Raw genomic sequence first — 27,692 nt, 5'->3', positions numbered from 1 at the left:
GCAGACGATGCCACTTTAGTTGCCCATTCAGAGCCAGCTCTCCAAGCGCATTACGTCCTGTTTTGCAGAAACTGCCAAAATGTTTGGCCTGGATGTCAGCCTGAAGAAAACTGAGGTCCTCCATCAGCCAGCTCCCCACAATGACTACCAGCCCCCCTACATCTCCATCAGGCACACAGAATTCAAAATGGTCAACCAGTTTATCTGCCTCAGCTGCACCATTTCATCTGATGCAAGGATCGACAATAAGATAGACAACAGACTCGTCAAGGCAAATAGTGCCTTTGGAAGACTACACAAAAGAGTCTGGAAAAACAACCACCTGAAGAAACACACAAAGATCAGTGTATACAGAGCCATTGTCATACCCATGCTCCTGTTCGGCTCCGAATCATGGGTCCTCTACCGGGATCACCTACGGCTCCTAGAATGCTTCCATCAACGCTGTCTCCGCTCCATCCTCAACATTCATTGGAGTGACTTCATCACCAACATCGAAGTACTCGAGCTGGCAGAGTCCGCAAGCATCGAATCCATGCTGCTGAAGACCCAACTGCGCTGGGTGGGTCACGTCTCCAGAATGGAAGACCATCGCCTTCCCAAGATCATGTTATATGGCGAGCTCTCCACTGGCCACTGAGACAGAGGTGCACCAAAGAAGGACTGTTTAAAGAAATCTCTTGGTGCCTGCCACATTGACCACCACCAGTGGGCTGATATCGCCTCCAACCGTGCATCTTGGCATCTCACAGTTCGGCGGGCGGCAACCTCCTTTGAAGAAGACCGCAGAGCCCACCTCACTGTCAAAAGACAAAGGAGGAAAAACCCAACACCCAACCAACCAATTTTCCATTGCAACTGCTGCAACTGTGCCTGCCTGTCCCGTATCGGACTTGTCAGTCACCAATGAGCCTGCAGCAGACGTGGACATACCCCTCCATAAATCTTCGTCCGTGAAGCCAAGCCAAAGAAGAACTTAAGGTATGCAAATGGAAAAATAATGGTTGAGAATAACTGGTCTTAAGGGAAAAAAGTTATTAATCTTCCAAGTATTTTCAGAACTTTTTGCTTTATCTTAAAGCAGGTAATGAATTTGAATTTTTTTATTAAAATGCTATTAACATTGAAGATCTCTGGGTTGTGGTTAATGTGTAAATAATTCATACATGCCTTTTAGGAACGATATATCTCTCATTTTTATGCTCCTGGCCAACATACTGAATGACAATAAAGCTAGCTTCTCTCAGAAATGGCCTATTATGACTTATAATTAAAGTAAATTCTGCCCTTCCAAATGAGAATGATGTTCATAAATTAAAATAGCAAAATAGATTTCAATCTATACCCACTGCTTCCCCCCTCCCCCCCCCCCCACCCCACCTAAATGTGCTGTGGCTTCCAGGGGTGCCTTTTGGCCCTGTTGAGAATAGTTGAATAAAAATGCATGCATGTCAAACTCCTCTTCTGAAATTCAATTCTATTGCAGGCAATGGAAGTCCAATTGATAGGCAAAGTGCAATGTATATACTCCCACATTATCATGAATTTATTAGAGATGACAGAGGATGAATTTCTATCTTTTAATGAAAATAAAGTGCTGGAAACACATAGGTCAGATCCAGGATGACACCAACAATCTTCTAGTTACTTCTTTTTTTGTTACAGTCTTCCTACCAACATATACAGAAGGTGGAAATCCAATCCAGCAATTTACCAAAATGATGAGGAATAACACCAAAGGATGGAAGGCAAAGGCATTGCAGGAATGCTGATCCTGGAGAACAATGAATGTTGAAAAATGGAGCTGTGGGAGAGCAAGTCCCTTCGTAGTACTTCATTTGTAAATACAATCAGGCAAAATTTTACCCATGTCTGGAAGATATTTCCAATTTCATAACAATGGATTCAACTTAATAGCAGGCTATTAGGCTTCATCTTAATACATGTTCTGCAAATGTGGTTCAAGGATAGAGTAATCTTTTGAACATAAAAGTGAGACAGCACTTCATTTCACCTTTTAATCTATTTTATCTATGGAGGAATGTGATTAAGTGCATTTCGTTATTCAATACATGCCCTTAAGTTCCCAAAGGCATAGATAGATAGGGTGAATGCTGAGTATTATGCCCAGTGCAGGGGAAGCAGTAACCAGGGGACATAGGTTTAGGGTGATGGGGAAGGGGGAGAGGTTTAACAGGAACCTGAGGGGTATTTTCTTTTTACACAGAGTGTATGAAATGGGCTACATGAGGAGGTAGTTGAGACAGGTATTATTGCAATGTCAAAGAAAAAATGGACAGATATATGGATATGATGTGTTTAGAGGAATATGGGCAAATTGGCATAAAGGGCTTGTTTCCATACTCTCTAACTGGAAGAGGAGTGTCATTTCAGCTAAGTCACAAAATCAATCAGCCCAAATAGTTATTACTTCTATAAAGAATTTCAACCTCAGTTCCCAATCAATAAATGCAGAAATTTATATTGCTGGAGTTTAACAAGCCTGTACAAATAGCAAGTGACCATCTTTTTTTATTTTTTTAGATGGACAACTCTCCAGGCTACCTATGCAGAGATCCCTGTTAGTCACTTGATAATTTTAAAGGTCAATGATATTGGGCAGACAAACTTAAAATTAGATGAGCTAAAGCAGAGAGCTAACAGTGACTTTAAAAAGTTGTAAAATATAGGATGAAGAGGAAATCAAGGGAGGTAAGAAATTCAATTTGGAAGCCCTGGGAAAGAAAATTGATGTGACTCTTATTGAAAAGAGAAACTTAAAGAAAAATTGTTGAAGGAAGAATTCACCAAGGTCTATTTTCTAGCATATATGTGCATATTGTTTGAACATCAGAACTGGTTAAATCATAGGCTGAAAGAAAGTGCTTTAAATTTCAATAAAGGTTATCTTCAGGGAAGTTGCAACTTGACATCTGAGGTACTGCTGGATCCTTGGCTGGCTTCCAATGCACAGAATAAGGCCCAGATAGAATAGTTTTGCATGCTTTTCCCATGAAATGTTGGTCTAGGACCACCAAATAATTTTAGAAAAAGGTGAATTTATACACACGCACACATATTTTTTTGAGGTCAAATTGTTAGTCTGGGAAATGTTTATCAATAAGCCTTTCACCCCACTAAAGGAACTTAAACTCCACATATTTAAAACAAAGGACACAATAGTTGCAAGGGGGAAACAGTTCATATAGATGACTGGTTACATTCTTTTAGCCACAGCACAATATCATGATCATTGTTTTAGTGGGGTGAAAGTGAAAGGTCTGTTGATTTAAATTTTGCATTTCCAACAATTTGACTTCAAAGAATCTAAAAGCCATTTAAATTTACAGACCATTGGTAGTTGTGAGGAATAAGTGTATAAAGGGATCACAGGAATGTCAGAATAAATTTGTATATTTTTCTATTGTAGACAAATATTTTAACATTTATTTGTATTATCAATTATGTAATCCTGCAATTCGATTTTTGCACAAGTTTGTTTGCCTTCGAAATTTAAATAAATCATAATTTGGAAGGTGGTACAAAGCTCTATGCCTGTATAAAATAAATAAATAAATAAATAAAATGAATTGGATAAATCAGTCTGGTACTCCTGAATAGTTCTCTATTTTGATAATGGAATTGATAACTCAATTCCATGATGTTTTCCAAAGAAGAGAAAGTTAGCAAGAACAGAACTCTCTTCCTTTCACCTCCCCTTCTTCATACCCAAGTAATTCATGGGACTTGACATCTGTTTGAACTAATTCGAGAGATTTCAAGCTTCATTTCCAACAACCCACAGTGACAACTGAACATCCATAGATCTAACTTAAGATCACCATCCCATGTCAGGTTTATTCTATTTGATGCATTTACTAATTGAACAATTTTGCCCTAATTTTAGATTTTAGTCTGGTTAAACAGCCAATAATTAGGTATGTGGCATTTCTTACACTCTTGTTATAGATAAGTTGGTATAAATTTCATATTCCACCAATAACTTGGATTAATAAGTAGTTTTCAAGTCAAGTTTATTGTTATCTGATCGTACAAGTACAATTCTATGAAACAGTGTTCTCCGGTTCTCAGTGCAAAACATGCAAACACACAACCAGTCATAATAATAAATATACACAACAAGTATTTCATCTATACAAATAAATAAATATTGTTTTGTACATACAAAAGTCTCAGATGGTTAGTGTGAGCAGTTATTTTGGTCATTCAGCTTTCTCACTGTCCGTGAAAAGAAGTTGTTCCTCAGTCAAATGGTGCTGGCTCTGATCCTCCTGTATCTCTTCCCCGATGGGAGCAGCTGAAAGATGCTGTGTGCAGGGTGGAATGGGTCCTCATTGATTTTGTGCACCCTTCTCGGACAATGATCTAGATAGATCACATCGATGGGCGGGGGAGGGACTCAGTGATTCTCTCTGCCACTTTCAGGGTCCTCTGGATTGACCTCTGATCCATTTCTCTGTAGCAACCATATCACTCTGGAACTCCTATACAAGGTTGACATAATTATTGGCTGGTAGCCTTGCCTGCTTCAGTCTTCTAAAGAAATGCAATCGTATTTGTGCCTTCCTGAAAAATGAGGAAATATTGAGTGTCCACAATAGGTCACTAGTTAAGTGAACGCCAAGGAACTTGGCACTCTCCACTCTCTACTACAGAGCTGTTGATGTGTAGTGGAGGGTGGTCATTCCTGGTCCTCCTGAAGTTCACAATCATGTCCTTCATCTTGTCCATGTTGAGAATCAGGTTGTTACTCCTGCACCATTTCACGAGATTTTCCACCTCTTCCCAGTAGTGAAACTCTTCATTGTTGCTGATGAGGCCAACGATTGTTGATCACCTGCAAACTTGATAACACTGTTATATACTTGTGGTGAATCTCTGCTAAGCTGTCTGTCTTCCCTTCGGCGAGCCTTGCTGTACTAACATTAGCTGTGCTTTATCTCTACTATTAAGGTCCTTCCCCATGGGTAGAACTGTGTCTGTACCCATTGTCTCTCATTATTGTACAGTTAGTTTCTGCTAATAAAAGCCATGATTATTGTTTGACCACATCGTCTTTGTCTACTTCATCAACTGGCTCTTCAATACTTTAATATTTTCTATCCTTTTTTACATACTGATCAGCATTTTTAACAGAAATTACTCCATATTCACTGACCACAAGGAAAAAGACACTCAAATGCATTTGGACCCCAAGTCTAATCTGGTTCCAGTCCAAGCTACCTCAGCATCTTTCCTTGTGAGGCTGCAAAGATGCCAAAAAAACCCCTGCAAATCAGAGGTGAAAATATATAAATTTGTAGCGGCGGCTACACTGCTAACGGAAGAATCGCACAACCAGATGGGTTGAGTTCAGTGAGCAAAACTGATTTATTGCAGGCTGCCTGGCTGGTCTTATACTCCCAGCCCGGACCTGGCTGAGAACCGTGCTGGGGGGCCCTGACGTCACCGGGGTGTCACGTGGGTCACCAAGCGCGGGCTTCTGAGCCTGGTGCCAAGGTCAGGAGGAAACCCCCGACGGTGTCATTTTGGCCAGCTGCCCCGCTGCGTGCATGACAAGCAGGGCTGGTTCACCTACCTATTGACATACCGCCACACAGATCCCCCCAAGAACTGGAGCCAATGTCCTTTTTTGCCAGGCGGCCTCGCTTCTTGGGTTGAGCCACAACTACTGGCTCGGTGGGGTCGAGGTGGGCTGGTTTTAACCTGTCCACCATAAACAGTTCCCTCTTACCACCGATATCCAGTGTGAAAGTGGATCCTGAATGCTAGATGACTTTGTACGGACCTTCGTATAGTCTTTGTAGAGGTGCTGTGGATGGGACCCGCCTGATAAAAAATGTACTTTGCGGAATACAGCTCGCTGAGGACGTAAGAGGCCCCTGTGCTGTGTCTGGGTGGTGGTTGGGGTGTGAAGGAGTCCAACTGGCCCCAGAAGCAGGGAAGTACACCATGCGGTGACTGCTGGGGGTTGTGAGGTGCACTGACAAACTCACCGGGTAGGGCTAGCAGTGCACCATAAACCAGCTCGGCTGATGACGCCTGTAGGTCTTCTTTGGGTGTCAAGCTGATGTCCAGGAGCACCCAAGGCAGCTCGTCCACCCAGTCAGGGCCGATGAGGTGGGCCATTAGTGCCGACTTAAGGTGGCGGTTCAATCGTTTGACTAGCCCATTGGCCTGTAGGTGATAGGGCACGATGTGATATAGCTCAATCCCCAGCCTGTTGGCGAGCTGTGCCCAGAGCGCAGAGGTGAACTGGGCACCTCAATCACTGGTGAGGTGGTTCGGGATGCCGAACTGGGCAACCCAACCGTTCAAAAGTGCTCGGGAGCAGGAGTCCGTGGAGACATCTAGCATCAGGATCGCCTCGGGCCAACGAGTGGTACGATCTACCGTTGTGAAAAGGTAACGGTTACCTCGGGAAATGGGTAAGGGTCCGACAATGTCCACATGTATGTGGCTGAACCATTCCTGGACGTGTTCAAAATCTTGTACGGGCACTCTGGTGTGTCTGTGCACCTTGGAAAGCTGGCAATGGGTGCAGGTTCTGGCCTAGTCCGCAATCTGCTTCCGAAGCCCGTGCCAGATGAAACATTCTGCCAACATACGGACCATGGACCTTATGGAAGGGTGGGAAAGGTCATGGATATGGTGGAAGACTTGCCTGAGCCTCTGCTGGGGAACCAATGGACGCGGGATTCCCATGGAGACATCGCACAGGACGGTACCCTCACCGTGAGGATTCGGGAGATCCTGGAACCACAGGCCCATGTTGGCAGTCCTGAAGGCCCGCATCTCCTCATCGGACTCTGGTCCCGGGCGAGCTGGTCGAAGTCGAGGCCAGGTGTCAGCGCGCAAATGGCCAGTCATGAGTTCATTGGGGACCACGTTGTCTTTCCCCGCCTTGTGTCAAATGTCGGCGGTGAACTCCAACATGAAGGAGAGGTGAAGCTGTTGGCGGGCCGACCAGGGATCTCTTGTCATAGTGAGCACCTGAATGAGGGGTTGGTAGTCAGTAAAAATGGTGAAAGGCCTACCCTCCAAGAAATAGTGGAAATGACGCACTGCTAGGTACATACCCAGGAATTCATGATCGAAACCGTTATGCTTGCACTTGGCGGGCCAAGAAGTCAGCTAAAGAATGCCTGTGGCTTCCACTGTCCATTCACCTGCTGCTCCAGAACAGCACTGACGGCTGTGGCAGAGGCATCAACAGAGAGCGCCATATGCAGGTCGGTGCGTGGATGGACGAGTACTGTAGCCTTCGCGAGGGCATCTTTTATGGCTTCGAAAGCCTTGCTGGCCTCCTGGAGTCCAGGAGAGTGTCTTGAGGGTGAAGAGCAGCTGCATGATGCGCGCAGCGCCTGGAATGAAGCAGTTATAGAAATTGACCATACCCGCGAACTCCTGTAGCCCCTTGAGGATGTCCAGGCATGGGAACTCCCTGACTGCAGAGACCTTCATAGTGGCAGGTATAGCTCCTTTGGCCGTGATGGTATGGCCCAGGAACTGTATGGACTCTTTCCCGAACTGGCATTTGGTCGGATTGATCGTTAGGCCGAAGTCAGCCAGTCAGGAGAAGAGAGTGCGCAGGTGAGACTTGTGTTGTGCCTGGTCTCTGCTGGCGACAAGATGTTGTCCGGGTAAATTAATACGAAATTCAAATCCCTGCCCATTGTGTCCATGAGGCGCTGGAGGTCTGGGCGGCATTCCTGAGCCTGAAAGGCATTCGCAGGAACTCGAACAAGCACAAGGGGGTGATGATGGCCGTTTTGGGTATGTCCTTGGGATGCACTGGAATTTGGTGATACCAACGCATCAGTTCGACCTTGGAAAATACCCTCGCGCCATGCAGGTTGGCCATAATGTCCTGGATGTGAGGGATTGGGTAACGGTCAGACCCTGTCACATCATTAAGCCATCGACAATCTCCGCAGGGGTGCCAGCCACCAGAGGCTTTCAGGACTAGGTGGAGTGGTGAGGCCCAAGGACTGTCGGAGCGTTGAATGATTCCCAGCTCCTGCAGATGCGAGAACTCTGCTATCTGGAGCTTATCCGGCGGGAGCCGGCGTGCCTTGGCGTGGATGTAATGAAACACCCCCCTGTGGCATGGTGAGGCGGCAGAGAACTGCGGCTTGAGGAGGGATGGGAACTCATCCAGGATACGCTGAAACTCGTTCTTGGGCGTGCTGACCGTAGCCATCTGTGGCTGCTCTGTGCGTGAGGCGTTGAGGTGAACAGATTGGAAGGTACAGGCATCAACCAGTTGCCTACCTAGAATATCAACCAGGAGTCTGTGGGCGAGGAGGAGGTTGGGAGGGACGAAATGGTGAACCTCCACGAGAACTTCCGCTGGTCAATCTGGAAGTGGACGGTCTTGTCTCCATACATTTAGATCTCCGTTGAATTGGCTGCATGGAAGGGAGGTCCTCGAGGCCGGTTCTGGAACCCAATGGCTGTGGCTGGGATGACGCTGATCTGGGCCTCGATGTCGATGAGGAAGCGTTGGCCGCTGACTGAATCCCACAGATAGAGGCTGTGTTGTTGGCCAGCCGCCGCAGCCATTAACAGCGACTGGCCTGCTCATTTCCCTGGAATGAACAGGGCTGACGACACTTCTGAGCCTTGGCTCCCCAGTGCTGGTGGAAGAAGCAGAGGCCGTAAGTGGATGGCTTGCTTCTGGCTATGCTCTTTGAGGCACCTGCAGGGGCCGGGTGTTCCACCGCAGTGCTAGAGGAAGGCTTGGCGTGGTCATACCCGTGACTCGTAACCTGCTGGACTGTTGAGCCCTCCGGGAATCGTTCGAGCCATAGCCCCTGAGCCTTTTGAATGACCTTTCTAGGGTCAACGAAGCTCTCCTGGGACAGCAACAGCCGGATGTCTTCAGACAGATGGTCGAGGAAGATGCACTCAAAGAGTGGGCAATTGGTGTGATTGCCCATGAGCGCGAGCATCTTGTCCATCAACTCGATTGGTTCTGTCCCCCAAGGCATCGAGGTGCAGCATCTGAGTGGCACATTGGTGCCTGGAAAGGCCGAGGGAGCCAGTGAGCACCCGCTTGATGGTCCCGTACTTATCTTCCGCAAGTGGGTGCTGAACGAGGTGCAGCACTCTTTTGGCTGTGGCTTGGTCCAGGGTGGTGACCACATGGTAGAACTTGGTCAAATCCGATGAAATCTGGCAGAGGTGAAACTGAGCCTCTGCGTGCCTGAACCAGGTCTCCGGCTCCTGAACCCAGAAGTCAGGAAGCTTGATTGCTATAGCGTTGATCGAAGGGTCATTCATTTTTTTTTTGAAGACTTTATTTAAAATTTTATAACATGAATACAATAGAGAATTACATTTAAAGAAAAAAAATTAAAATGGTATGATTACAATATTACATCAGAAAACTACACAATATATTGTAACACAATATTAGTAATCTAACTTAAAATTAGTTCAGCACCCCCCCCCAAATAAAGAGTGAAGAGTTAATAAAATTAACAATATTATATATGGAAAAAAATACCCACTTACAAAAAAAGAGATAAAACTTAACCTAAAAAAAATTCTAACAACAAAAATTTTTTTTTATCAATACTAAAATATCACGCTTAAACATATATTTAAATCAAACCTAAATGCATATAATTAGCAAACGGAGTCCACTTTAACTTATAAAAAGACATCTTATCCTGAATTGAAAAAGATATCCTTTCCATAGTCTAACAAAATTTCATCTCCAAATACCACTCATCTAAAGTTAATATATTTTTATCTTTCCAAGTAAGTGCTATACATTTCTTAGACACGACTAAAGCTAAATAGATAAAGGAAACCTGATAATCCTCTAAACCTAAATCAATTAATGATTGCATGTTCCCTAATAAAAATATATTAGGATCTAATACAAGATGGATATTATATAAACTGTTAAAAATAGATTGAATACCTTTCCAAAACTGTTGCAATCGATCACAAAGCCAAACAGTATGCAAAAAAGTATTGGCCGTCTGATCACATCGAAACAAGAATCCAACTTACTAAGACCAAATTTTTTAAATTTCTCCGGCGTTAAATATAGCTGATGAATAAAATTATAATTAATCATCGCTAGTCTAGCGTTAATTAATTTCCGAATACTATTCTGACAAATTTGCATCCAAGCTTCTTCAGCTATTTTTCCCATTTCAACTTATCTTTATCCCAGTCTTTTTTACTATCAATTTCTTGTAAAATACAATACAAATTAGATATATATCCCTTTTTTTGGTATTGAAAGTACATATTCTTCAAAACTAGATTCAGGTAATAAAATCATATGTCGACCACATAACTGTTTTACAAAAGATCTTAATTGATAATATACAAATATAGAATTAACACTAATACCATATTTCCTTTGTAATTCGTCAAAGGAACAAAAACAACCCTCAGAAATACAATCAGATAAATTTTTTATTCCCTTCTTTTCCCATTGTTTCAAAGTGGCATTGGAGACCGTAAAAGGAACAAGTTGATTATTATATAATGGCAATCTTCCAGAATATATATTTTTAAGTCCCAATTTTTTAAGTTTACTTGTCCATAAATTCAATAAATGTTTCAATATTGGCACATCGTAAGTTCGTAGTAAATTTTTATTCCATCGAAACAAAAACTCATGAGGAAATTTTTCTAAAATAACTGCCATTTCTATCTTTACCCAACTAGGTGGGTCGTCCATATTCATTAATGCACTAAGAAATTTAAATTGAGCTGCTTCGTAATAATGCTGAAAATTCGGTAATCTTAAACCTCCAAATTGAAAATCCCACATCAATTTTCTCATTGCTACTCTCGGAAATTTTTCCTTCCATAAGAATTCTCTAATCGCTTTATATAAGTCCTTAAAAAAACTTTAAAAAAAAATAAGGAATTGATTGAAACAGATATTGTATTCTAGGAAAAATATTCATTTTTATGGTATTAATCCTCTCTAGTAAACCCAAAGGTAGACCCCTCCACCTAATCAAATCTAATTTAATCCTTTTTATTAAAGGAAGATAATTAATTATAATTCTTGAAATTTCATATTAACATTAATTCCTAAATATTTAATTTGTGTAGTCCACTTCAAATTTGTAATATTTTCATACACTGAATAATCATTTTTACAAATTGGCAAAATTTCACTTTTAGCCCAATTTAATTTATAACCAGATAATTGGCCATAAATTTCTAAACATTCTTGAATTGCAAGTAAAGAAGTATCCGGATCCACCAAATATAATAAAACATCATCAGCAAATAAATTAATCTTGTATTCCTCATTCAGAACTCTCATACCTTTAACATTTTCATTTTGACGTATTAATTGTGCTAAAGGTTCAATAACTATAGCAAATAAAGCAGGTGACAACGGACATCCTTGTCTAGTAGATCTTGTCAAACTAAAAGATTCTGAAATTTGGCCATTAACAGCAATTCTAGCCTTCGGGCTATTATATAAAGCCTTTATCAATCCAATAAATGAAGAACCAAAACTAAATTTCTCAAGTACTTTGAACAGAAACTTCCATTCCACTCTATCAAAAGCCTTTTCTGCATCCAATGAAACCACTATTGGATAATTCAACTGAAATTTAGATTTATTTATCAAGGTTATTAACCGTAAAATATTATCTGACACATACCTATTTTTTATAAATCCCGTTTGATCACCATGTATAATTTTAGGCAGATATTGAGCTAATCTATTAGCCATAATTTTAGCTACAATTTTATAATCTACATTTAACAACGATATTGGTCTATAAGAAGAAACCTGTAAAGGGTCTTTATCTTTTTTTGGTATAACCGTAATAATTGCGTTAGAACAAGACTCAGGTAATTGAAAAGTATTATAAGTTTGTTGTAATACATCCTTATAAATAGAAGATACATCAGCATTAAAAAGTTTATAAAACTCTATAGAAAACCCATCTTCACCAGGTGCCTTTCCATTCGGCATATCTCTTATTGCCATTTCTATTTCATTGTCTGTAAAAGGTTTATCTAACTCTTGTCTATCTTCTTGATTCAATTGTGGCAAGTTAATATTTTTCAAGAAAGAATCTAGTGTGTCTCCAGTTACATCTTTACATTCTGAAGTATACAATTGTTTATAGAAATTACAAAATTCCTCATTAATCTCCTTTTGATTAAAAGTAATACCTGATTTCTTTCTAATCGCTGGTACAATCCTAGATAATTGTTCCTTTTTTAATTGCCATGACAAAACTTTATGAGCTTTCTCACCCCATTCATAAAACTTATGCTTAGTTCGATTCATTAAACATTCAAACCGATATGTTTGTAATTCATTATATTTAAATTTTAAATTAGTTAACTGGTTCTTTTCCGTTTCGGTAGCATGTTTTTGAAATTCTTTTTCAGTAGCAGTTATCTTTTTCTCTAAATCTTCAACCTCTTTAATTCTCTCCTTCTTTACTTTAGAGGCATAACTGATAATTTGGCCTCGCAAAAAAGCTTTCATTGCATCCCATAAAACAAAATGTCTAGAAACAGAATTACAGTTAATACCAATAAAAATTTCAATTTGCTGTTTTAAAAAAACTAATAAATTCTGGTTTTTGCAATAGTATAATAGTAAATCTCCATCTTGAAGCTTTCTGAACATCTTGTGAACTCAAATATTCTAATAATAGTAATGAATGATCCGAAACCAATCTAGCCTTATACTCCACAGATGTAACCCTATCCTGCAAATGTGCTGATATTAAAAAATAATCAATTCTAGAAAAAGAATTATGTCGCGAGGAATAAAAAGAAAAATCTTTCTCTATAGGATTAACTCTTCGCCAAATATCAATTAAATTCAAATCTGCCATCATATTAGTCACTTGAATTGCCATCTTAGACTTCTTAATTACTCTTGGGTACTTATCCAATAAAGGCTCCAATACCACATTCAAATCTCCCCCAATCATCACATTAGAGTTCGATTGTCCAAGTAATAAAGACATATCCACAACAAAAACTGTATCTTCAACATTAGGAGCATAAACATCAAGCAAAGTCCATGCCTCATTAAAGATTGTACAATTTAATTTTAATAATCTTCCACCATTTTTCTCTTCGTTCTGTAACTGGAATGGTAGATTCTTATGTACCAAAATTGCCACACCTTTTGCCTTAGAATTAAACGAAGAATAAAAAACTTGCCCAACCCATTCACGTTTGAGTTTCAAATGTTCCTTATCTGTTAAATGAGTTTCCTGTAAAAAACCAACATCAACTTTAAATTTTTTTAAATAAGCAAGTACCTTCTTACGCTTAATATTGTTATTTAAACCCTGAACATTAAGAGAAGCAAACTTCAATTTAGGCATTTCTTACACTCAATAAAACACAACAACAAAAAACAAACAAAAAAAGGAAAAAAGAGAGAAAAAAAAGGAAGAAAAAAAGAACCCCCCCAAAAAAAGGAAAAAAGAAAAGAAAAACCCCTTAATTCCCCTTTGAAATTACAACCAGAGACACAAAAAAAATAAAAATAAATTATATATATATATAAAAAAATTAATTATTTTTTAAAAAGTTAATAAAAAAAAGGCTTCACTCCCTAACCCAAAAATTAGAAAGAAAAAAAAAAACAGGTCGGAGGTCACAATTACCTCCTCCTGTTTAAACTGCCTAATGCGGTAACTCCCCCAAATTATTGGGTGTGAGATAACTCACACACAGCTGATGACTTCTGGGAATTAGTGCCCACCCAGTTCCCTCTCCCAACTCCCATCACTATTTGAAATCTTCTCAACAAAAAAAAAAAAAAAAAAAAAAATTTAATCAACTTTGCCATTGCGACCACTGTTTCTTCCGTTTCTTCTAGAAATCTGATTCCCATCTTGCAGCACTGCCCTCTTTGGAGACCGTGGAGGACTACGTCGTTCCTGGAATTGCGTAATTGGCAAAGACTGAGCAAAATCCATAGCTTCTTTAGGGTTGTCAAAGAACTTTGATTGATATCCATCCTGAAAAATCTTCAGTACTGCAGGGTACCTAAATGTTGCCTTATATCCTTTTTTCCACAGCAGTTCTTTCACAGAATTAAATTCATGTCATTGAAACATAATTTCCTGACTCAAATCCGGATAGAAGAAAACACGATTACTCTGAACCATCAAAGGAGATCTATTTTGCTGTGCATTTCTGATAGCCATACGTAAAATAGTCTCTCTATTACAGTAATTTAAACAGCGAACCAGAACAGGTCTTGGATTCTGTCCTGAAAAAGGTCTCCTTCTCAAAGCTCTATGAGCCCGTTCCAATATTAAACCTTCAGGAAACTTATCTTGTCCCAACACTTGTGGAATCCATTCAGTGAAAAATTTTCTTGGATCTGGCCCTTCTATACCTTCTGGCAAACCAACAATTTTCACATTATTCCATCTGGATTGATTCTCCAAATAATCAACCTTTTTTGCTAGATTTTTATTTTGAATCTGTAACGTTTCAATTGTTTTATTCACATCTTGCAATTGATCTTGTACATCAGATAATCCTTGATCACACATCTCAAGTCTTTCAATAGTTTCGAATTTAAAAGCTCCATGATCAGCTATCTATTGAGTATTAACATCCACCAATGCATTAATCTTAGAAGTAAGATTGTTCATAGAATCACCTAAGTGCATCATTGAAGAATATATCTTATGTTCAAGACTCTTGAAAAGTATATCAGCATAAGTGGATTCAGACATAGTGGGATCCTGCTGTTCTTGTGGAATCAAAGGACCTTCTATCCCTTCCTTTAATTTAGTAGCTTTTCTTGCAGTTTGGCTCTGTGTAAAAACCCCTGCCACAGACCCCCCAGAAATGTTAGGAGGCTGATGGTCAGGGTTACCTTTAAGCCAAATCTCATTAAAAAAACTTTGTTACATCAGTATCTGGAAGAGCCGTTGTAACTGGTGGTGCACTTCGCAGCGCCACCGCTATAGCAGTCGAACGACAGCTCTTTAACTCTCCAGCTGGTGGCGCCCCAGCTGATTCAGCTGTTAAAGTCTGTTACAGCACTCACAGTGGACGTTGTGTGAACTACACCCACCCGGCCAGCCCTTTGTTCTAAAGGCTGCCGAGTGCCATCTTCAGAGAGCCCTACCGGTACAGAGCGGAGCTCCAGTGTCGAATCCTGCGCTTCTTCTCCTGGATCCATTCCATGCTGAGTCCTGGCTTTTTGTAAACAGGTAGGCTCAGATAATTTCGGAAAATGTAATTTTTTAACAATCTGTTGATGTTTCCTTTTACATTTTTTTAGCAAATGTACCATTAGGTGTTAATTCAACACCTCATACTATTTATAAACTTTTAAAAAAGTTTTAACGGGCACTTAAAGACAAAACAATAAATCAGAGTCAGGAGAGGACTGGAAGGCACGTCTGTTCCTTACGCCATCTTGCCACGCCCCCCGATCGAAGGGTCATTCATGTCAGGTACAAAGATGTTTGAACTTGTCGGGGTCACCATTTGTAGCAGCGGCAACACTGCTAACTGAAGGATCGCACAACCAGACGGGTTGAGTTCAGTGAGCAAAACTGATTTATTGCAGGCTGCCTGGCTTGTCTTATACTCCCAGCCCGGACCTGGCTGAGAATCAACGCTGCGGGGCCCCGACGTCACCGGGGCATCATGTGGGTTGCCAAGCGCGAGCTTCTGAGTCGAGGGTGGGAGGAAACCCCCAATGGCGCCATTTTGGCCGGCTGCCCCACCGCGTGCGTGACAAGCGGGGCCGGTTTGCCTGCCTAATGGCGTACTGCCACAAATTAAACATTTCACTATCCCACAATTGTTTTAAATACAACTTTAATTATTTTTCAAAACAAGTCTGGATTTGATTTAAATTAAACTTGAGTGCTTTCTATAATATGCTTACATAATCATTCCTGAGGTTAAGAACCCAACTCCTCAAAGACTGCTGCATTGCGATACATCACTAGCTTGTCTTCCTATAGTTCCTTATCAATTGCAAAAACATCTGTCGCAGATTAATTATGTATTGGTTTGCAGCAGGCATTTGACCCCATTTTTTTAAATGAGTGCACTTTGCACAATAAATTGTTCCAAGAATTACTTTAGGTATCTTTTGCAAATGAGTGGCTTATCTGTCCATTTTAAGAAGCATCATCAGGTGGCTAACTTATGGATTAACTACTGAAGGAAGTAAACCAGTTGAGTTTTTTTTTGCAGAAAGAAGGAAAACACAAGAGCTACAGATGCTGGAACCTTGACTAGGTTGACTAGGCAGGTTGGCAAAACATTGTGGGGTGAAGGACTGTACTGTGCTGTAATGTTCTATGTTCAATGAACAAAGAGAAGCTGGAGGAACTCAGCAGTTCAAGCAGCATCGAAATGGTCAGTCAATATTTTGGACAGGATTCCTTTATCAAGACTGACTGAGGTTTCTCTTGCAGTTTCGTAGACAATATTTTAATAGCACCAGTTTTTCATTTCCAGCTTTGTTTTCCCCAGTCAAACTTTTGATGGCATTTGAAATTTTATTCTCTGTATGACTAGAAATCTGACACAATAATCATCATGGTTGTGTATTATCCACATATTGGCTTGCAGCAGGTTAAATAGTAGGTGCAATTACCTCCTTTTCTCACTCTCGTATTAGCATTGAGGCTGTTTCATAATCACTTTTCACTTCAAAACATGCAAGATTTTATGCAACCTGGTTTACAAGAAACAACCAAGCGTCGATTACAATGGGGTAGCACTCAACACTTCTCTAATTTTGTGCAACATGTCCTCAGGTCGAGGATGAAGTAAGTCAGTATCTAATTTTCTAAAGTCCTCATTAGAAAGCAATGAGGTGAGTACATCTTCACTCCGGTGTAAATCAAACACTGAGTGGCATGGTCCGAGTGCCGACAGTTCTCGAGGATATATGTTCTTGACATTAGCAGTGTCTTCTGAAGAAGCATCTAGTATGGCCATCCTACTTTTGGAAATTATATTCAGAAAGGTGTAGAATTCAGAGTAGTTAATTCCAGTGCATGATTTCAAGAGGAGCTATATCAAATGGAAACAGAGCAGTCATTATTTATACTGATGTGTTACAGTTGAGGTTTGGTGGATTCATTAATGCTATCAAGCCAGAGAAATGGAATCTTAAAATAATTTTAATTTACTCCAATTAGTATGTTACTGGTGGCCAAATAGAAAAAAAATGCTTGCTACTGTGTACCAGGCCAGGTAAAAAATGGATTGGAGGCCATTTAATTTTCATCACCCTCAAGCCAGATACAACAGGATCAAAATAATGCTCATTTACAATTGTCTTCAACTATCAAATTTTAATCCATCCTCAGACAGCATGCTCTGCTACAATATGGTAACCTCTGTTTGTCCAACGTGAGAATTTGCTTTATGTAAATTAGCTCTGAGACCTAATTTGCATGAATATGCTGCACTTTTGTAATATCATTTGCTAAATAGCTCCATTACCTCTTTCAATCCTTCTACAGTTTCCAAATTTACTCACAAGTTCATTAATGACATAATGAATCCATCCAAGTACTCAGATGACCAGGAGTTTGGTTGCTACCAATTCTCTCCCATGGTAAATTGTTGAAAAGTGACTCAGATCATTATCAATCTTGGTGCTAGATCCCAAGAGTAGATGACATATTGTTGATAGCATTACAATTGTTATTTTCCACCTCTATGTCAATGCTTAAACTCACCTCTAAAAGGCTTGCCTGTCTGATTGCTGCCCGTGGACATCACATTTGCCACGCAATCCTGGTTGTTCCACATTATTTAGCATCCACAGAATTGTGGCAATTGAAAACCTAATCATACCAGGTTCTATTCACCGACTATTGGTGTTGAGTCCCTTGTATTTTTGTCATTTACATTAATGTTTTGGATGATGGAGTGGTAAATTGATTTAGTAAATATGCAGACGATACAAAAATAGGGGGAGTTGTGGATAGTGAAGATGGTTTTCAGAGACTGCAGAAGGATTTGGACGCTTAGAAGAGTGGGCTGAAAGATGGCAGATGGAGTTTAATGCTGATAAATGCGAAGTGTTTTATTTTGGGAAAAATAATCAAAACAGGACGTATGCAGTGAAGGGGAGGGAATTGAGGAATGCAGAAGAACAGAGAGATCTTGGAATAATGGTTCATCATTCTTTGAAAGTGGATTCTCATGTAGATACGGTGGTAAAGAAGACTTTTGGTATGCTGGCCTTTATAAATCAAAGCATAGGATATAGGAGCTGGGATGTGATGTTGAGACTGTTTAAGGCATTGCTGAAGCCAAATTTGGAGTATTGTGTATAGTTCTGGTCCCCAAATTATAGGAAGGATATCAATAAGACAGAGAGGGTGCAGAGATTTACTAAAATGTTCTCTAGATTGCAGTATCTAGAATACAAAGAAAGATTGAGTAGACTGGGTCATTGGAGCATAGGAGGTTGAGGGGAGATTTGATAGAGGTATTTAAAATTATGAGGGGGATAGAGAAGATGTGAATAGGCTCTTCCCCTTGAGGGTAGGTGACATTGGAATGAGGGGTCATAAGTTAAGGGTTAGGGGGCAAAAATTTAGAAGTAACATGCGAGGGAGCTTCTTCACTCAGAGAGTGGTGGCTGAGTGGAATGACCTTCCAGAAGAGGTGGTTGCAGCAGGGTCAATTTTGTCATTTAAGAGAAGGTTGGATAAGTGTATGGATGTGAGGGGATTGGAGGGTATGGACAGGGAGCAGGTAGGTGGGACTAGAGGGGCTGAGATGGCCTCTTTCTGTACTGTAATTGTTATATGGTTATATCCTTGTTTGCTGTCCAAATTTGGCTCTCAGTTTAACAATGCTTTAAAATTTTCAAGCCAATTTTGAAATTCATCTGTGAATTTTCCCCTCCTTTCTATTGGTCCCCCCAGATTTGTTACTCTTGTGGATGTCTACACATTCCTATTTCTGGAGCCTACATTATTTCTGAAGTTAATCACTCCATCATAGGTGGCCATGCCAGTAACTGTCAAGGTTCTAAACTAAAGTTTTCTCTACACACTAATGTGTCCTCATGACCCATCTTTTTGACCAAGCCTTTAATTTTCTGTCCCAAATTTCTGCTTGTGTAGTGGTATCAAATTTTGCTTGATAACACTCCTATAAAATGCCGTGGTGCATTTTGACACTTTTAAAGTGCTGTAAAAAAACATCTGTAATCAATATTCTTCTCATGACAGTTCGAACTGCCCCCTACACCAACATCCTGAGAAGGAATAAGACTTGCAATAGCATGTTGTTTCATTTCTGAAAGCAACCTGTATTTTTATTTAACTTTCAAATCCAGTCACTTGTATTATTCAGATGAAGGAACTGAAAGATGAATTAATTAGTCTCTCCACTGATACCTGACAGTGTTGGTGCCAATCTTCCATATGGTCCTTCCATTCGTCAATCTCCCCCTGGACAGCTCTTAATTCCCCTTGTAGGAAACTCCACATTATATCAATGTTACAGCCATTCAGCCAATTGTGGTTGATTGAGATGGTATCCTCCTGAAGAATATTTATTACAGGTTACACCACTTTCAAAGAAAGAAGATATAGCCATTAAATGCATAGAAGCAGCAAATTTCACCATCACACCAATTAGCTTATGGAAGGTAAAGAAAAAGATGATTACATAAATATACTAAAGGCCATGGTTTTCAGTCTCAAAAATTTATGGCTCAGAAATACTAATCATAACTATGCGCAAAATCAGATAATCTAGTGCACAGTATTCCATTATACTGCCCTAGAGTTTGACAAGTACCCATTATAATGAAATCTCTGTTAAACTATAAATAATATGGGAAGATAAATGTTGCATTTCACTGCAAGTGCCCTAATAATTTACTACATGTTTAATCCATTAGCAATATGTGGCTAGTGAAACTAAAAACATCACTGATGGCAAAATGACAGAAGATTTTTTCTTGTGTACCAGGTTGTATACTTGATGGTGCCAACCACTAGGAATAAAGATGACCTCTCCAGCTTCTTGTACCACCTCAATGGGTTGACAGCACTGGCTATATTTTGGGTATGAATTCTTGTCCTGCAGGGTTGGAGACTGAGCATCATAAACAAGATTACCACTGCAATCTCGCAGGTACTCTTCCTGACCAGGAGAAAACAACAGCCATTTCTTACGCCCACAGATATTGGCTGACCAGCTGTAGGATCGAAACACATCAGCATGGAATGGTGTCCTGTAAGGAGCAAAGGGACATGTATTATATCAATAAAACGTCAGATAGCATTTATAAAATTCCCTGCTTTCTTTTCATGGAACAATCTTTTTTTTCATCATCCAACATTATTGTCTTAAGGCTAGTAGAGGGACATATTTGTCCAAGGAGTAACATGTAGCAACTTCAGGTTAGAACAGGAAGCCTTATCAGCTGACTATTATAGAGGAGAATGAAAAATATGGTGTTCAACCCTAGACTCCACTAGGTTCACCAATTTGTTCTCTTCTGATCCTTTAATATTTTCTACTGAAACTGATGGTATCTTAGGTCAAAGCAGAATATTAACAGGTCAGAATCAGATTAAGTAATACTTGAACATCACTCTTTGTTATCAAATATACTTCACAATTGCTAAAGAATAAGGACAGGAGTTTAGTTGATTAAGAAACAATTTATTTGCTACCTTATTTGTGACTTTCAGTCAGCTCTAATTAACTGGAACTTATCACTAAGAGCTGTATATATTAAGATGTGACCTAATTGAATAATGCAAGATGTAAGGGGTTCACAGGTTGACAAAACACAGAAAATGTTTTACTGATGGTCAAAGCTAAAACTAGTACAGTACGCTTCAGATTATCTGAAATGCTTCAGATAATCGAGAAATTTCTTAACCAACTCAGTAGCATAGCAGAAAACTTGTATCGGTCATCGCCATCCCTAACACCTCCCCACTGCAGTCACTGATCCCCAACACCTCCCTACCATCATCACCAATCTTGCCCGGGAGCCCAAGATCCCTTGTCTTGTTCGGGAGCCCGAGGTCTCACCTCAGCTGTAAGTGGTAGGAGATTGCCCATACAGTTTCAGGGACTGTCATCCAGCAGAATTTCAGTGACCCCGCTGAAATGGTATTTGACAGAGGGAGAGGCTCGGGCAAGTGGGGAGAAAGTGCGTTTCAGGTGAGCGGGAAGAGAGCAAGTCTCAGGCGAGTGGGAGTGGCTCAGGGGAGCAGGGAGAGGGGGCGGCATTTTCAAATACAATAGTAGCACCTTCCCCCCCATTTCATGCCATGAATTGCTTTGGCTTGTTCTGAGCTCTGTTGTTACTAAACTGGCACTAACAGCTAACAGAGCCCCACTTGAGCACAGTGAGACCTTGTCACGATAAGGCGGGCAGTGTGGATACAGAAAAGGGACCAAGTGCAGACAATATGCTCTTCTTTTCATTTCAGGTTTTTGGTTCTTTTCTCTTTTGGATTTCACTTTTTTCATCCCCCCCCCCACCCCCTTTTTGGAGGAGGAGTATTTTTAATTCTTTCTTTTCTGGATTTTGGTAGGGGTCGTGTGCCCCATGATGACTGGTATTGAGATAAACTTTTCAAGTGCATTTGCAGCGATGGATGGGGGGGTGAGGATAAATACAGACTGTGTGTGTGTGTGTGTGTGTGTGTGTGTGTGTGTGTGTGTGTGTGTGTGTGTGTGTGTGTGTGTGTGTGTGTGTGTGTGTGTGTTGGAAAGATTGAACTGTTTCTTGAATTCTGAGTCTATAAAAATCAAAAATAAAATATTCAAATAAAATTCTTTTTTCAACTTGTTACATCATGTCTCAGCTGAAAAAATTTTGGATATTCAAGAATTTCAGTAGAATGGTTTTCAGATAATAGGAAATGTCCTGTTGTTATATTATATATCCAAAAGGAATTCAGGAGAAATTTCTCTTAAAAATGGTAAAATTATGACACGATACATAATGTCCAGCTGACGCATATGAATTAGATGCATTTAAATGCAAGCTAGCTAGTTAGAGGGAGAAAGGAATATGAAAATATACTGGCAAATTTAGAAATCAGCTGGGAAGAGTAAAAAAACGCAGCATAAATTCTGGCACAAAGCAGTTATGTTGCAAAGCATATTTGTTACGTCGCAGACTAGCGACAATAGAAATTCACCAAACAGTGTCATTTTTAAAACAATATATTTATTCATAATTACTAATAATATATCTTACCCCAACTATGCACAAATATACTTATGTGTATTTGTGTGTGTGAAATACCCAAACCATTACAGCTTTGGCACAATTCTGGAAAGTCATTCCCAAAGTTTAGTCTTAGAAATCCTGTGTTGAAACTCAAGACTTTTAAACTGATGCTCAGAAATAATTACAAAGGCGGTGAGAGAATGAATGATCAGACTGCTGAAAACTCATGAATCCTTGTCAAGTTGCTTCCAGAGAAATGTCCTTTCATACTACCCTCTTCCATGCGCAGTGGAAACAAACCATGTGACTTCCCATGACGCTTCCAAAACACAGGGACGGGTCCATCGAAATGACCATCACAATGGTCATAGTGGTTCAATAATTCCCCTGACAAGGAGAATCTGCACAACCGTCCATCTCACACAGAGTCATTCCACCTCTGTGTGTATCAGATGGCTGGTTGATCAATACTGAATTCTCTTTCTTCACATGACTCACAATCACATGATCATCTCTCACCATCTGTTTTTTCCTGAATAAACAACCATTGTCCTTGGTCTGAGTTGAGAGCATCAACCTTACTTATGGTATGGACTTAATGGTCGCATGCAGCCTGTGAATGTTGTGAAAACTGAATGTCTGCAACCTGCACCAACCCACAAAGTGAAACAGGAGCATGTAATAGTTCAAATAGTTTGTTTTGTCTGAAGGATAAGACTCTATTTAAGATCTTCTTATACCATTTATTAGTGGAGTAAATGCAGGTATACCTACCATGATCCTTTGGGTCCCATGTATACAAAACGATAGTCATCCAATTTGATAGTATCCCAGTATTCATTCAGCCAGTCAGATTGGAAGAAGTCTGGTGTACTGTACACTCCATGATTGGGGAAACCCCTAGAACACACATTACTAAGAATTATTCAGGAATATTATAACAATGTAAGACACATCCATCAACTAAAGCCTAGCCTTACTCCTGAAGAGGATTGATATGCAAGAGATTTCTGGACTTTATGCTTAGATTTCCTTGTTTTCTCACAGTGAAAATTATTTATCTGTCAGTGATAGGTTTAATGCACACTGTGTGATTTAAGTGCATTTAAACTTCAACTAAGGCAGCACAAATGTAATTCTCACAAAATCCAGGGAATATTTTTCCTGTCCGTTAACTCTTCATATTAATCTGCCTTACACTGATGGCCTGGTCGCACTACTTGGTGCCATCAATCGATTATATTTTCATTGTTACATGAACAAAGAGATTAACATTTCTTCTTATAGAAATGTTAAAGGTCATACAGATCTATTACAGCAGGGCAGAACTCACAATTTATTGATCACATTTATCCACTGATTACCACCTTATAAAATGAGTGATACTGCTCTGTTACTTGTTGAGTAAAATGACTTATGTTTCTACATTCAAATAGCTTCTATGCTTGAAAAAGAAACTAAATTGAGTGTGGAGTTCTGGATGATCTTAAGATGTGAAAAGTTTTTAAAAGTACAGCCCCCTTCCGGTTCTTTTCTTTATGCATTGGATATATTTTAATTATGCTATATAAAAACACAATGAACTCAGAATATCAATGCAGGAAAATGGAACTTCTTGTCATACTTTTTATTCGTAAATCACCAAGTGAGATGCTATGGTCTGATTCAGATGACCATATCACCAGTACATTCCAATTTATCCCAAACTATCACCTAAGCAAGATAGTTACTTATATATCTTATATTTAAGTAATGCCACTATACTTCTCTGAGATACAATCCATTCATTAATAATGAATTCCTCTAATATAGTTACTCTTCTCTATAGACAAACAAGACCTCGATTTGAACTGCAAATTCGCATATTCAAAGACCAGGTTGAGACTAGTCATTTTATTTCTGAACCTCAGTTATGGTAGATTTTCATCTCTATTGACCTTACTCTACAATGACATTGGACAACAAATTTTTTCAAAAGGTTTGCTTCCTGAAAAAAATTGGGGATTACAATAGACAACTTCAAGCTGAATACCTGTACAGCGATAATTTCCGACCTGCTCTATCACATAGGAAATTGGAGAAACAATAAGTGAACTTTTATTGCATTTAGCCTGTTTAATCGCATAATGATGCTGACACATTGCATTAGTTTAACTGATCTAAAAATGTTTTGCCACAGATTTTCATTTGTATTCAGCAACTGATGCCTCTCAGTGACCACAATAGTTGGCCAGCATTAATGGATTACAGTTGCCCTGATACTACTTTTCCATGGTTGCAATGTTCTGGCTAAACCTTTCACCATGTTCATCAGTGACGGCTCCAAGATCAGCAGGGAAGAAGTCTAACTGCAAATGTTATTGTTAAGTACAGACACTATGCTATTGCATGAAGAACATGTACATCAACATGCGTGCAATCTATAATCAATATAATGCACAGCATTTGTATACTTTTATCCTGACTAAACATGCCCAGGTATAAGACAACATTTGCTTAGCACATGCACTGAGTGCATACCCAGGTATAAGACAACATTTGCTTAGCACATGCACTGAGTGCATGCCCAGGTATAAGACAACATTTGCTTAGCACATGCACTGAGTGCATGCCCAGGTATAAGACAACATTTGCTTAGCACATGCACTGAGTGCATGCCCAGGTATAAGACAACATTTGCTTAGCACATGCACTGAGTGCATGCCCAGGCATGCTTGGACTGACCAAACCAGCTTGCTTTGTGAGCAATATACTAGTATGGTTCATGATACGACAATTTTATTGTGATCAGTAGCCCAAAATCCATAAAATACACCCAAAAGTGTTCAGGAAGCAAAGTCTTCATTGCTTTGTGGGCAATATACTAGTAGACTTAAAATATGACAGGACATTTTTAAAAATTAGGTTGTATCTGAAAAAAACATTACGTGATAGTAACATTTTAAGGTGATTTTGGTAATCAGCAGCCGAAACGCCATAAAATACACTCAAAAGTATGAAGGAAGCAAAATCTGTTGTGCAGTGTATTAAAAATACACATTTATTACTTTGAAAGAAGTAATGTGGAGTTTATCCATTTTGCACAAACCTGTGCATATGCCAGTCTTTCATATACAAGCAACCCTGTGGAGATGAATAACTTCTCTCTCTGTGTTGTCTCCAGTAACCGAGATATTCCCTTAAAGGGATATTGTGCTTTGGATTTGCATTATATTCCTTTACATCACAGTTGGCCACAGGTACAATGGAATCTCCTGCAAAGTAAAGGGGAATAGTATGAACAATACAATTGATAAAGTGACAAGGAATGCTCAATGATAAATTATTTCATACATATAATAGAATGCAACTTGAAGCATCAACAGGTAAAGAATATTTATTGCTGCAAATTATCTCATAATTAAATCCATATATCATTAAGCCAAGGCAGTCAAGATGGAGTAACTCATTTTAAATAACCAGAAACAAAGTTTGTAGTCTAGAGTTGTATAGGATATTCCAGGAACTCAAAGTGTTTTTAAATCAAATGAAGTACTTGAGTGTAAATACTGATTCATATCCACAACACCCCACCTCCCCCCTGCAGATATTGGGTATCTGGAAAAAATAGAAAATGTTAATATTCAATGGGTTAGGTAGTTTCTCATATTTCTCTGTAACACAGAAAATAGCCCATCATGGTGTGAAAAATAAAAAATTTAAAAAAAAAGATAATGCTATTTTACAATTAGGCACTTTCAGGTGCCCCGCATGTAAAGCGGCATGTTTAGGCAATATGCAGCTGTTTTGAGGCCACCTGAATGTTCATCAGTGGCTCCCCCAGCCACTTGAATGCAGCTGGCTGAAAGCGGATGTTAAAGGGTCAGGCTGCTGATCACAGCTGACACTGGGCAGGAGCCGCATCCTGTGCAGCTGTGTCCTTCAGGTAGCCAGCGCTGCCACCTGAACGGCAATTTAAAGGGTCGCTTCTGCTTCTTCAGGGGCATTCTTAGTGTAGAATGCCCCTGAAAAAGCCTAAAGTAACCCCGTTCTCCCACTTATTTCCCTTTTACCTGTTCTCATTCAAGTGTCCACCAACATTTTCCCGACTACACATCATATCTACAATTTACACATCTTTGAGATGTGCGAGGAAAATGGAATAATCCAAGCTGGTTGTCAACTCCAGCCATTCAGCACCAAGGACTAAATCTACGTGGCTGGAGTTATGAGCCAGCTATTTATCCGCTGGGAGAGGAAAAAAAAGGTTATTTTCTTTTGCCAACCTTTCTAACAAATGATAAGAAACTTGTCAACCTCAAAGGTAAACATCAAACTGAAACTCTTGTTTCTCTCTCCCTGTAGGCATTCTCTTCTGTTCTGTGCCCTCTTTATTTTTTTCTGGCTGCTTCCAGCAACATTGCAGAGATTATTATTTGATTTCTTTGCCGCAATACGGAGCGCACGGTCACAACAAAACGTCACTTCGACTAACCAAAATCGTTCAGCAAGTGCTCAAAGTCAGGAGTGCCGTCCCCTTTCACCCACTGTCGTCTGCATTTCCAGCCATCGGTGAAGTCAGGCGACAAAAGGCACGGGGCATTGGGAAGCAGATAATCTCGGAAGAACTGGGAGTAAGTCAGGTCAGTTTTGCGGAGGTCATCGAGCTTCGGACTTTGGTGAAACTGTTCGCAAGAAGGCCTGCCACGTTGGAAGAAAGTTAGCGCTGTGTTCAAGGTTTCCTTGTTCATGGCGAGACTTTTAAGTGAATGTCAATGACTCCAGCCCATCCTCTTCTTCCGAAGAAATATCACCACTATTGATCATTGGATGAAATGAAATAATGCTTATTGATTAATTTTATTACCCTGACATCTTTAGCACCAACAACCGCTTTGGCCTTGGAGACTAATCGTGAAGTCACATTTCGATGATCAATAGTAATTCAACCACGATCTGCCAGTCATTAAATTATTAATTGACAGGCCCACTGGCTCCCATCCAAGCACTCTCATCCAGAGGCAGCGATTAGCGAACCTACATACACGGCAGGCTGCTCCAAAATCAATGCCCAAATTGGGCCCCGTCAATTGGAGCTAAAGCCGAGCGTTATGACCCTGAAGGGAAGTTCGCACGGTCCAACAAAACTGACTTCCGGCGGACCCATTACCATGTGGCACCGGGGAGACGGCGGCGAAGCCTGGGATTGGACACACCGGGGTGTGGGCGTTGCCCTGGAATGACTGACCGGGAGGGCGGGGCGAGTAGTGATTGACAGGCGGCGAACGGGAGGGGAGGAGCTGGAATGACTGACAGGCAGGGGAGAGATTGATTGGGGGCGAGGGACTAAAATAGAGTCTTTGGCGATGAAACGAATAATAGAATGACTGAGGAGTGGACAATAAGCCTGGAATGATTGAGAGGGGAGGAGAGACGATCCACGAGGGAGGCACGGCCAGGCGTGGGATGACGCGTGAAAGCGGCGAATGACGTC

General features: G+C 40.2%; 2 protein-coding genes across 2 annotated transcripts in view; one reads left to right on the top strand and one right to left on the bottom strand.

The window, feature by feature from the left end:
• Window positions 1-1,965, top strand: part of LOC138755702 (ALS2 C-terminal-like protein) — a 212,528-nt gene extending 210,563 nt beyond the window's left edge. The window contains exon 27 of the mRNA XM_069922145.1: window positions 1,666-1,965. Within this exon, the coding sequence (XP_069778246.1) occupies window positions 1,666-1,722 (57 nt within the window). The 3' untranslated portion in view covers window positions 1,723-1,965. The remainder of the gene's footprint in view (window positions 1-1,665) is intronic.
• Window positions 1,966-15,026: 13,061 nt separating this feature from the next.
• jmjd4 (jumonji domain containing 4) lies at window positions 15,027-27,657 on the bottom strand. The gene is made up of 6 exons (XM_069922144.1): window positions 26,694-27,657; window positions 25,308-25,473; window positions 22,994-23,119; window positions 19,987-20,254; window positions 19,410-19,556; window positions 15,027-17,058 (listed from the first exon to the last, which is right to left on the bottom strand). The coding sequence occupies exons 1-6, from the start codon at window positions 26,947-26,949 to the stop codon at window positions 16,747-16,749; spliced, it is 1,275 nt and encodes a 424-aa protein (XP_069778245.1). The 5' UTR covers window positions 26,950-27,657; the 3' UTR covers window positions 15,027-16,746.
• Between the last annotated feature and the right edge of the window lie 35 nt (window positions 27,658-27,692).

The sequence above is a fragment of the Narcine bancroftii genome, chromosome 2, assembly GCF_036971445.1.
Source record: "Narcine bancroftii isolate sNarBan1 chromosome 2, sNarBan1.hap1, whole genome shotgun sequence".
Classification (NCBI taxonomy): domain Eukaryota; kingdom Metazoa; phylum Chordata; class Chondrichthyes; order Torpediniformes; family Narcinidae; genus Narcine; species Narcine bancroftii.
Note: the sequence above shows the minus strand (reverse complement) of the source record. Positions and strands in the feature narration are given on the sequence as shown.

Coding starts and splice junctions, on each gene's coding strand:
- jmjd4 (XM_069922144.1), bottom strand. CDS start 26,949: ATGAACAAGGAAACCTTGAACACAGCGCTAACTTTCTTCCAACGTGGC. Junction 25,474..26,693: donor GCACTTGCTGAACGATTTTG/GTTAGTCGAAGT, acceptor TTTACTTTGCAG/GAGATTCCATTGTACCTGTG. Junction 17,059..19,409: donor ATTGGCACCAACACTGTCAG/GTATCAGTGGAG, acceptor CATTTGATATAG/CTCCTCTTGAAATCATGCAC.